Source organism: Engystomops pustulosus, chromosome 1 (genome assembly GCF_040894005.1).
Source record: "Engystomops pustulosus chromosome 1, aEngPut4.maternal, whole genome shotgun sequence".
Lineage (NCBI taxonomy): Eukaryota > Metazoa > Chordata > Amphibia > Anura > Leptodactylidae > Engystomops > Engystomops pustulosus.
The window spans coordinates 233,519,838-233,531,935 of NC_092411.1; the positions used below are offsets into that span (position 1 = coordinate 233,519,838).

General features: G+C 39.6%; 1 protein-coding gene and 1 long non-coding RNA gene across 2 annotated transcripts in view; one reads left to right on the forward strand and one right to left on the reverse strand.

Annotated features, from left to right (window-relative positions):
* Positions 1 to 8,554, reverse strand: part of LOC140075334 (uncharacterized) — a 65,347-nt gene extending 56,793 nt beyond the window's left edge. Inside the window, exon 1 of the long non-coding RNA XR_011849395.1 lies at positions 8,499 to 8,554. This is a non-coding gene — a long non-coding RNA (uncharacterized lncRNA). The remainder of the gene's footprint in view (positions 1 to 8,498) is intronic.
* On the forward strand, positions 6,086 to 11,271 carry SFRP2 (secreted frizzled related protein 2). The gene is made up of 3 exons (XM_072121043.1): positions 6,086 to 6,749; positions 7,337 to 7,417; positions 10,558 to 11,271. The coding sequence occupies exons 1-3, from the start codon at positions 6,248 to 6,250 to the stop codon at positions 10,860 to 10,862; spliced, it is 888 nt and encodes a 295-aa protein (XP_071977144.1). The 5' UTR covers positions 6,086 to 6,247; the 3' UTR covers positions 10,863 to 11,271.
* The last annotated feature ends 827 nt before the right edge of the window (positions 11,272 to 12,098 follow it).

The window sequence follows — 12,098 nt, forward strand, 5'->3', positions numbered from 1 at the left end:
CATCTCCCTTGGGCAGTGACTCTCTGTTATATACTTCTATGAGGGCGACCTACAGAGACAGAGTTTTGGCCCTGTTGTAATCTTTGTTATGGTCACTTTAATACTTGCTGCCCTTTTTTGAATATATATGGCTAATCTGTGGAATTTTGTTTTTAATCCTGTATGCATTTAGTAAATTTGGTTCTGATCCTGTATCAATATTGTAATCTTGGTTCTGGTTCTCTAACTACCGTAAGTAGTAAGCTGCTTGGTTCTGGTATTGTATCTATGAAGTTATTTTGATTCTGGTACCATATCTTACTACACAGGGGGCTGCTGTCCCTTACCCTCTACCCCTAAACACTACTGCTTTGTGTATATATTATAAAAATAAATTCAAAACAGTATCCAATCACATTGATTCCCCATTTAATGGTGCCTATGCGGCCATCTACATGTCAATATATTCACTTATTGGAATTTAAAATAAGTATTTCTAGCATTCTCCTATTTCTTTGTGGTATATTGTCCAAATTCTGTTGTGTAATCAATCCTTTTGAGGTAAACAATTACTTAAAGGGGTTTTCCCACGAAGGCAAGTTAGGCCCTTTCTACAGGATAAGACCTATGTTGCTGAACAGTAGGGGTCTCAGTGCTGAGACCCCCACTGCTCCACGGACTAATGGAGCAGACGGCTGCGCATGACCGTTCTGCCGCACTCGGTAGTGAGTATTAAAGAAACTTTAGTAAGTTTACCAACTCAAAGTGTTTTTAGTCTTATAGTAACCATTGTGAATCTAAATCATATTCTCATAGAAGTCACTATCTACAGAATATGAAGCCAGCCCAAATTTTCGAGGAAGTGTAATAGGATAAAAAGGATCAATTGCCATTAATCTAATGTGTATAATTAGCTTTATAATGACTCATGTAGTACAAAATACAACTTTTTATTAATACTGTATGTTGACACAGATAAACTCCTCAGGGCGCATTTATCATACACTGAAGTATTGTGCACCAGCATACAAACCCCACCTATCCACCTCACGGATATATTGGGTGGCTCAACCCATCTCCTTCTGCCGTCCTGTGCTGCCCCCTTCACATCCACTTGGTAAAGAGGTGGTGTAAGGGGGGAAACAACTGCTATTTCTGGCGGGTTCTCAAGAAATTATTCATTGCTTGTACATCAGATAACTGGCCTACAAGCCTTGATAAATCTCCCCCCTTGCCGCTAGAAGTGACTGCACATCTGGAAAACCAATCCAAAAGTGGATGTCAGTAAAAGAACAGCTCCAACAGACTGCAAGACATAACATTACACCCCTGCTGAGGGGTTCCTGTAAAATACTACCTCACAGAACAGCATCCTGCAACTTTAACACTGATAAAGCTAAAAACACATTACAATGAAAGCTTAGCTATGTTCAGGGTGTTGTACACAGAATTTACCTACAGAACTAAGCCATTATTAGCAGACTACTGTGTAGACAGGATAGATAAATCCAAAGAAGAGGTAGCAGTGCTGGATTTATTATTGGGATGCTAGCCACAGGATCTATGGTCTTTATTTACCAGTCCTGCTCTGTTTTTTTTAGATAAAGATAAATAGACCTTTTTATTATATTTTTATTATTTATTTATTTTTTTATTACAAGTTGAATTATGTTACAGTTATTGTTTAAAAAATTATGCAGCTCCATAGACCTTGGGCCACATTTATCACAGCTTGTACCCCTTGTACAATCCGTGATTTTGTCGCAATTCCAGTTGGGCGAGGAGGGGGCAGTGCTAGCCCGTGCAGTGGGCATGGACGCTGCTTATAGATCAGGCACAGTCTATGGCCCAATTCTACACCAGGTTAGACCTGACATAGAATTTCCCTGCGCTGTGGAGGACAGTGGGGGCACTATTATTAGTGCACCAGCTTATGATTAAAGTGCTCCATTACACATAACTACTTCATCTAGTTATGTTTTGAGGTATTTAGCTGTAAATGTATAGATCTGCGACATGTGTCTGGTTACACATCTTCTGATATGTCCGTTTTAGTAGTCGCTGTATTGTGTAGCTCCTATGTTACTCCTCCAAGACATTTATGAAAATTTTACTAGTTGGGATACTGACACTGTCCAATCAGTGCTGACAATGTTTTGACAAGGTAAATATTGACTTGGTCATACAATTCTGGAAGCCATAACATTTAGGAACAACAATGCTCAAATCAAATGAGTTCAAGATCAGTTAGTTCGTGGGAAATATAATTATTTACTACAACAGACATACCAGAGAAAGTGCTAAAATCATAAAATATGTGTTAGGCCTTAGTGGTCCAGGACATATGTGTCCAGTAAATAATAGTGCTTTACCCAGTATGTTCTCTCCATGTTTGCATGTGTTTCCTCCGGGTCCTCCGGTTTCCTCCCACACTCCAAAACATACTGGTAGGTTGATTAGATTGTGAGCCCCTTTGGGGACAGGGATCGATTTGGCAAGTTCTGTGCATTGCTGTGTAATCTGTGTGCGCTATATATATATATTTTTTTTTTTACACTAGATCCAATCCAACATTTGCATCCTCAAGCAGGTCTATGTTTCAAGTTATCTGTTGGCAGGAAATTTAGGTGATCGTGGATGGAGGTTTTAGCATATGATATGTCAATTGTGGACCTAACGCCTTAGCTAATCACATTTTCAATATCTTGCTCTCAGTGAATGGAAACAATAATTACATTTAGAATCACTGAAGCTGAATGTGAGGTCTCATTTAAAAAAAAAATACTAGGAATAGTAGAATAAGTAATTCCACATTATTCTGCCAGAATGTTTACATTCTATTCCACTCCACCATTTTTTACCAAAAGTACATGACATTGTGAATGTAATTATATGATACAGAAATCCAGCAGAATGTGCTAGTACCATAAGTAAAACGTAACTTTTAAGAATTAAATTATTAAAAGTTTCGTTTTAATTATGGTACTAGTACATTCTGCTGGATTTCTTACCGATTTTTGAAAAGTGAGTTAGCCAACTAGGCAACCTTTTTTTGTCTTATTCGGATTCATAATTATATGATACATTACAAACATTTGTACATGCAAATAGTATGAGAGCTACTATGCAGTACATGTGCTCTTTCTGTCTAATAAACGCAGTACAGAAATTCCATCCAAAATAAGTGGCAGGCACATGTAAGCAGACTCTGCCAATTCATTATATTGGAAAGGCAGAGCATGTCTCATTCAGTTATGTAATCATTATATTCTGGGAGTTATTACCCTTTGGCACCCTTTTTGGCACGTTTTCCACTGCTTTTCCAGCAACTTTCCACTGTGCATGCCTAAGTGACACTTGAATGTATGTGGTATTCTTATGACTGTTCATCCCTGCCAACTTCAGACACTTTGCTCCATTATACAGCAGCCTTTAGCTGGCACACTTAACTCTGTGAAAAACTGTCTGTGTCAGACAACAAGTGGGCATGTAACGGCCATGGGTATTTCTTAGGGCATATTTAATGCAAAATGTATGTTAACAAGTTACTTCACTTTGGTGCAAAGCTACCCATGTGTATAAAATAGATCTTGCCCAAATGCTGATAGTTATTCCCCTTACTGCCTCCATATACATGCAGGCCTGGCTCCACAGCTTAGCTCCACAATAACAAAGTGATCAAATGTATTGAAATGGAACTGCCTAAACCTTTTTTCCCCTGATATTTGTAATCAGCAAAGATTCAATAAGTCTTTATATACATTAGACGGTTGACCTTTCCCTAAGAATTTGGCAATTGCTCTAAACATTAAGGTATTTTTCCAGGTTGTCCAAAAATCATAACTTTCTTGTTCAAGGTGGTGCATGGTATTGCATATGCGCTCCATTCACATCAATAGACTCAACCAAGGGACAGGTGTGTTGGTGTTTCGCTGAGGCTTTTGTAATGGGTAACCCTATTATTCTAGGGTGTATTGCCCTTTGATGCACATAACAGTGAAGATCGGCTATGTGCCATCTGTTTTTGAACGGTCAGGACACAACTTTTTTATTTGGACCGTTACTTTTAACAGACCGAAAAACTGATCCATTGATAGTAGAGCGTTCTTCATGGATCACTTATAGAATATAAAAATCCGATACTGGGTTAATGCAAGTAGCCTAAAACTGCAGATTTTCTCCCATGAGATGAAATGCAATGTACCCGTTCTTTTTCCTTTCCCCTAAATCTTCTGAGCAGGAATACTAGGGATGTTTCCATTAGGGTAACCTAATGTGTATGTGACTGCCTTTATCAGGGAGGCAGGTCTGATAATATCATGCAGAGCTGCAATAACATTCAGATGTCCTGCAGTTGCCCTCCAGACTAATCAGCAGACACATGCTGTTTTACGACAGCCTGTTGTCTGGAGTCCATTCATATAAACTACAGCCTGCACATGGCTGACAGTGTAGCCTGTGGATCTATTATCTAATTGCTCCTCTGGCTAAAAATATATATATTTACAGTATACTGTATATAATGCAATTGGTGAATATGCCATTTCCTCATATATCCAGCACCATGTGCAGGCAACTGCATTCTACTGGGCCATTGGCACCCTGTGAGCCACCTCTTGTATGACAAATATGACAATGGTAAGATAAAATACTTCTGTTATACAACGTTCAATGTATTGCGGTACATTTTATGTTTTTCTGTCTAAATCCATCTAAAGAAAAAAAGAAGACACTCATAAAATATTTACCTCTTGGGCAATAGTAGAGCCCCACTGACTCATGTGAGGGTTGTATTAGAACCTTGTAAAATTTAGTTTAAAGGGATTGGCCAGGCTTCAAGTTTTTTAAAGCTGAGTAGTAAAAATAAGAGACTTGCCTCCCTCTACCACTCTGCTTCCAGCCCCTTCATGCGGTCTTTAAAAATCTGAAGCCTGGACAACCCCATTGAACTATAATAAAGTCCTAAAAATAACACAAAATGTAAGATAAACCATAAATAGAAAGCAGATTCCATTAAATTTCCCATCATTTAGTTGCTATAACATTAAAATAAAGACATCTTTATTTCTATAGCCCCTTCATATTCGTCTGCTTTACAAATCATGGGGTAAATATAGAGACAGAATACAACATTACATAGTGATAACATAGCCAGGTGACACAATTGGGGTGCGGGCCCTGCTCACAAGAGCTTGTAGTCTATGAGGATGAAGGATGTATAGGAGCTTGTACAATGGCCGTCCATTCTTTATAAGGGATGAAATAAATAAAAAATAATAACAATAATAAACAGAAAAAAGGGTCATTACTAAATCCCTGGCTTTTATCTCCTCTGTAGCAATTAAGCCATAAACTAATTACTCACCTACAGTGAATGGATGATATAATCACCAAATAACAAGGGAAATGGCAAGTTCCTGTCTCATCAGTAATAATTTAATGCATTTAACTTCATTTAATGCAATTTTGGAGCTAATATCAATTGATTTGATCTCTTGGCTAGTACTACTTTAGCTAGAGTCCCTGTTATTAGTGGAAGTGTCAGTAACAACACTAAGGAGCTAATATGCTAATACCCTGAAACTGACAAGTCTCAGGCAAGTATCAATGTGCATAGACATAAGTGCTGCAGCAGTCACTAAAGAGGAAGCCTCCCCAAGTGTCATTTACAACAAGTCTCAGCCTCATTATAATAAACAATTGCTGCCCACAATCACTTAAAAGAGAGGCACATAATGGGCATGATAAGAGTTTATCTAAATAAATGACTGAGGTGTGCCTCACAACAAACACTGCAAAGCAAACACCACAGCAGCCCCTTTAAGAGTCAAATCCAGTTTACAAGTATGAGTAAATGTATTTATGAAGTGTGAGGCTCCCCTGTAGCTGCAGTCCTCCTGCCTCAGCTCCCTCTATTAGACAATGCACTTGTGAGTTCTTTTGCGAAGCTTTGTTCACATTTACATACACTGTTACATTTCTTTTAAAGCTGCCTTGCCAAGGGAGAATTCCCAGAGGAGCAACTGAGCAAGTAAAGCAGTGGCCAATCCTTTTCTGATGGTTGTCAGCAGCCTCCTCCCCCTCACTGGACTAGCATAAAAAATCAAGAAAACTCTTGTTTGCAGAGCATCTGATGAGTGTGGTGTAAGGTGGAGGCTGAGATCTGCATGCAGCCTGAGGAAGGCTGGGACTGTCTCTCCAGAGGAGCACATTCATCTCACCAGGCAGCAGCAGAACCCCTTGCTTCTCCTCATCCTCACTCCTAACCATGTGTTACCAGAAGCCTCTCTACTTCGTCTTCCTCATCCTGCTGGCATCCCACTGCATGGACTCAGTGAAAAGCTTATTTCCATTTGGGCAAACTGAATTTTCCTATAAGAGGAGCAACTGCAAACCCATTCCTGCTACTCTGCTTTTGTGCCATGACATTGAGTACCCCAATATGAGGCTGCCCAACCTCCTGGGTCATGAGACCATGAAAGAAGTCTTGCAGCAAGCATCCTCCTGGATCCCACTCATCCAAAAGCAGTGCCACCGTGACACCAAGAAGTTCCTGTGCTCCCTCTTTGCACCAGTGTGCATTGATGATCTGGATGAAACCATAAAGCCCTGCCGGTCACTGTGTGAGCAGGTGAAGGACAGCTGTGCCCCGGTCATGTCTGCATTTGGCTTCCCATGGCCAGATATGTTGGACTGCAGTCGCTTCCCCCCAGACAATGACTTGTGCATCCCACCAGCCAGCACTGACTATGTGCCAGTCACTAGAGAAGGTAAGGTGCCCCCACTGTATATGCCAGGTGATGTGCCCATCCATTCACCTTCTACTAGGGATGCTACTGTGTTTTATTCAGATGTTGTTTTATACCAGGCCTGATGAAGAGCCCAGAGTTACTCAAAAGCTTACAATTATTATAAACCCTTTTAGTTAGTCAATAATATACAACTCTCATTTCTTATCTGTCTAGCCATTGGCTAACACTGTACAAAGAATCTATAACATCTTACATATATACTGTATATTCTCATGATTTAATATGTGACAGTAAATAACGATGTCCCCGGTATATGTTCAGTTTATATGCGTGTAACAGTAATGGATATCACCCTAATTTCCTTCATATGTCTCCAATAAGGATGGCAGAGAGTTGAGAGAAAGCAGCGCCCCCAGTGTGTGCCAACTGCTGAGTGCACCTGGCAGGACTTTGTAGATAGCTCCTGAGTTTTCTATAGCTGCGTTACTGTATATCACACCACAGCTATATACCGTATCTATAGCATGTTACTGTATAGAACTGAGCGCCCCCTGCTGCTTCCAGGGCATTACCCCACCCTAATACATTTAATTGTCTTTTCACAGCGCCAAAAGTTTGTGACGCCTGTAAAAACGGCATCGAGGATGACAATGACATTGTGGAGAACCTTTGCAAAAATGATTTTGGTAAGAATATTCATAGTGATGATATAAGGTATATGAAGAGGGGTACATTTACTAAGGGCCGTGCACCAATTTTCACATAAACTTTGCAAATTATTTCTAGTGCAAACTGCTCGCACAGCTATTTAAGAAGTGTCCATGCCACATACGCTCTATACCCGATGTGACACAAAGTTTTGCATATAGGGGCGTTCTGGTCCTCAGTTGGGCTCTGCACCAGATTTAACATGCAAAGTTTGACAGAAATGTGAACGGTCCATGTTTAAGGTTAAAAGTAGGTGCATTCTCTTGGAGCAGTGCAGGAAGCGCCAGATTCATGAAAAACTGGCATCAAAAATCCTGAATCTGGCGCCCCCTGCACACTATACAGGCAAACTGGATATAGTGCAGTTTGCTCCGTTCTTAGTAAATGTGCCCTATTGTCTTTTTTGGACATTTTTATTCTGGGATTACCCATGGGAGAAGAATTGAGAATAGCAGCCTAAGTACCTATTTTACTATCTGAACTGTGTTTCTGTGTGTTTCTATCTATCTATCTTACATCTATCCATCCATTTGCATATCATGTATATCTATTTATATATCCTTGTATTAAAAATCTGTCCTTCTACTGATTAACTGTCCAGCTGTATATTATCTATCTATCTATCTATCTATCTGAAGTAAAGTCCAAGTCAGCACAATCTTATAGGCTCCTTATAAAATTTACTTTATTTATCTTTCTATCTATCTATGTATTATCTAACTCTCTATATTTACTATCTCATATCTATCTCTCTATCTAAGTATCTATCACCTATAACTTTAGATAGATGCCAGACAGACAGGCTTTAGAATTGATTCATTGTTACAATTTAGTGTAAACACCAAATTTTAGGGATCATTAACATACACCTGTAATTGACTATATGTAATGTATCTACTGCCCTCAGTCTATCTATGAAACATAACGGTGACCCAAATGCAGCCTGTTTAGCAATGGCCCCTGCCAGTTTCTACAGACTTAAAACTATTCTAAACTGAATGTTTAATAAATGTGACCTGAAGTGTAAGAAAGAACGATGACAGTGAAGCACATTCATACCCCGGCTCCTGACGTCTGAGAAACATCTATGTAGAATGAATTGGTGGTGAAACAAATGAGGCTGCGCTGCGCAGAAAGAGATCCCTATTTTGTAGCCCTGCAGTATAATTTGTTATTGTAGCGTGATTGACAGCCGGTGCGGCTTGTTTGGATCTGGGCGGTGTACGCAGCAATTAGGATGTAGATGTGAGCTGACGTGAGGCCGGGCCATTTTATAAACAACACTTTTAAACCTTTCACTGGGTCCTTTAAGACAGGAAACAAAAGGTATTGGTAACATAAATCAAGCGGCTATGACTTTCGGATGGGAGGAATAACAAGCAGAACCTGGCTGTAGCGCACTTGATGGATGATGTTAGATGTTGATTAGTTGGATGCGAATGATAAAATAAGTTTACGGTTGACTTCTAGTATAGCCATAACTTACGTACAATCGCGGGTCTTGTATGGAGCGCCCTGGCCTTGGGGTGTACAGGATATTAATCTTGACAAATGAAAACAAGCTGTTATTTTATTATAAGAAAAACTTACAAAGGATAATGACTGTGACTGGCTCATATAAAGTAGACAGACAATGACATTTCCATAGCAATTATGATGTGGTAATGGCAGAATACTTCACCACATAAGTGACTTATTCTTTACATCACAGACTCCGTTATATGTAATATAACTGTTTGTCATGGGATATGTTAAACAATGGCGAGAACCTTGTAGGCTTCAGGGAATGTACATTGTGTTGTTTCCAGATATATATTGTATATTATACTGACAATGGCCTGCCTCAATATAGAATTATGAGTTTTAGAAAGTGAAAACGTGGATTCACCTGTGTTTAAAACTTTCGGAGGAGTAGGACAATCATAGCAACAAAATCTGCTGTGTGTGAATAGAGTTCAAATGGGTTGTACTAAGTTAGCAATTCTCCTCTTTTCTGTGGACAGCTAATTGGTGAGGGTCTGATTGTTGGGAATCCCATTGGTCATAAGAATTGGACCCCCAGCAATCCGCAGAATGGGCGTCACATTCTCACTATTGGAGCAAGCATGGCCAAGCATGCCTGACACTCCATTTAATTGAATGGGGACGTTGGAAATTGCCGAGCACATCACTTAGATATCCGGGACTCACTTAGATAGTGAATGGGAGTGTCGGAGATACCCGAGTGCTCAGAAGTTTTCCATACTATTGAATGGAGCAGCAAAAGAATGGGGCTCTGTTATACATATTGCAGGGTTCCTACTCTAATGACTAATGGCGTTCCCAGCAGTCGGACCCTCACCAGTCACCTTGTTGTGCTCTATCCTGTATATAATGGATAACTTGCTAACTTGGTACAACCCCTTTTAAGGAATCTGAAATGGCTAAAATTATGGCACGGATGATGTGTTAGTCATGTATATAATGCTGCAAATCTGGAAATATTCAAACAAAAGTCTGACTCATAAACTCAGTTTGGATCCCCACCAACTTTTTTGCAAAAAACACAGTACATCTATATTGCATACCACCTCAATTTGCTGTGAAATCGCAGTCAATTTGTTGTTCCTCATAAGAGGTAATTTCTGACTGACTGTCGAGGTCTACCCCCCATGGTCACCAGTTCTCAGAACCATTAGCATACATGCGTGTGGATTATATTAGCAGCTGCTTATATGAATTATGGACTTTTGGTTTAATGTTCCTTTAATGATGTCCCTGGGTAAGTCTTTTATGATGCAGCCCCAGTTACATGTCTAAATAACATGAAATATTTACTGGATGAGAAAGCAGGGTTTAGTGATTGCTTCCATGTCCAGGCCATTTCTACAAAGCAGTACATTGAGGGCAGTGGACTGGTCCCAGAGGGACACCATGGGGGTTTGACATAAAGTGACTTTGATGCCCTTTGTGGTTTAAAAATGGAGCCACCTGCTGTAATTGTGTCAGGGGCTGACAGTTTCATTAGCAGCACGTCCCGCCCTAGGTTGGCTGCTGAGGGGACTAATGGAAGTGTCTCTCTCAATCTCTTTCTCACTAATCTCTCTGCTTGCCTCCCCCTTCTTTTTGCCCTCATTAGCCCTGAAGATAAAAGTGAAGGAGATCGCCTACATCAATGGGGACACCAAGATCGTCCCGGAGACAAAGAGCAAAACCATTTACAAACTGAATGGGGTAACCGAAAGAGATTTGAAGAAGACCGTTCTGTGGCTTAAAGATGGCCTGCAGTGTACCTGCGACGAGATGAATGACATTAACGCTCCCTATTTAGTGATGGGACAAAAGCTCGGAGGGGAGCTGGTCATCACCTCAGTCAAACGGTGGCAGAAAGGCCAACGGGAGTTTAAAAGGATCTCTCGCAGCATCCGCAAGCTGCAGTGCTAGTTCCTCCATTCATTAACTCTTTCAGCACTGGGGCTAGTCTTTTTGCACCTTTATCCCTTTTTTTGGGGACCCATCCTTTCTGAAATATAACAAAAGGTCTTGGGGCGATGGCTTTTTTTTTATGATGACGAGTATTATTATTTTTATTATAATTATTATTATTAAATAAAAAAAACTTGTAAATAATATGAAAGCTGAAAAAAAAATATTCAAAAATATTTTTTATGATGGCCGCCAATTAAACTGTAGAAAAAATATTTACCGGATGCAAACATCGGTGACTGTTCCCACCTATATTTTGTTATGTTTGACATGTGACAAGATTGTTAGAATTTGTAGCAATTGGAGATTGCAATATTTGTAGAAGTTTGCATCACATCTTTTAACAAATATACTTTAAAAAAAATGACCAGTTTTTATTTCTTTTATTCAGCTATTTAATTCCACATTTCTTTATTGTGTAATAAGTGTTAAATTGGGTTCACAATGGAAACATTGTAATTTATCAGACCCCCTTTTTTAAATCAGTTTGACTCAGCTCACATCGGTGTTGGGTTTTTGCATTAAACTTTTGGGAGAGCGTAACGGAACCAAAAAACCAAAGGTCTTCTATCTGACTTCCGTTTTACATTGACTTAGCTACCTGATGTAGAGAACTATGATTTATTTTTTTTCCATTAGTGAGATTCAGACATGGTGATATCTGAATATTGAGAGTTGGTTGGTAAGTGTTGACTGAATCATCTGTACATAGCAGAGGGTATAATAGAAACAGATGAAATCTTGTGACACATTGTAAATGTGGAGTCGGCCAACAACACCATAATGAATGTGGAGTCAATTCGGACACTTTGCGCCAAATTAGTGACGCAATCTAAAATCACAGTCTAAAATCCTGCATGATTCAAGTGCCAAAAAAAATGAGCTGGCAAAACACATAATAAATGTGGCCACTTATCTATAGTTTTCCCCTAGCATTTCTCCATGATAATGTATGTTGGCCTGTAATGTCTGTGTTCTGTGATAGAACAAGGGCTCGTACCTCTGCAAGCTAAAATCATAGAATCACAGAAAAATGTCCAGCCCTAACCATACAAAAGACTAATTCCCAAGCCTGTTACAGCTCTACACCTAAGTACACAATGCTTCTGTATCTATGGACTGGGTTAGACAGAGAATATGGCCATATGCATAAATTTCCCATAGTCTTCTACAGCCATCTGTTTTCCCTTTTAA

Excerpts from the sequence above, each read along its gene's own strand:
- SFRP2 (XM_072121043.1), top strand. The coding sequence starts at position 6,248 with ATGTGTTACCAGAAGCCTCTCTACTTCGTCTTCCTCATCCTGCTGGCA. Across the intron at positions 6,750-7,336 it reads TGTGCCAGTCACTAGAGAAG|CGCCAAAAGTTTGTGACGCC; the intron begins GTAAGGTGCCCC and ends GTCTTTTCACAG. Across the intron at positions 7,418-10,557 it reads CCTTTGCAAAAATGATTTTG|CCCTGAAGATAAAAGTGAAG; the intron begins GTAAGAATATTC and ends TGCCCTCATTAG.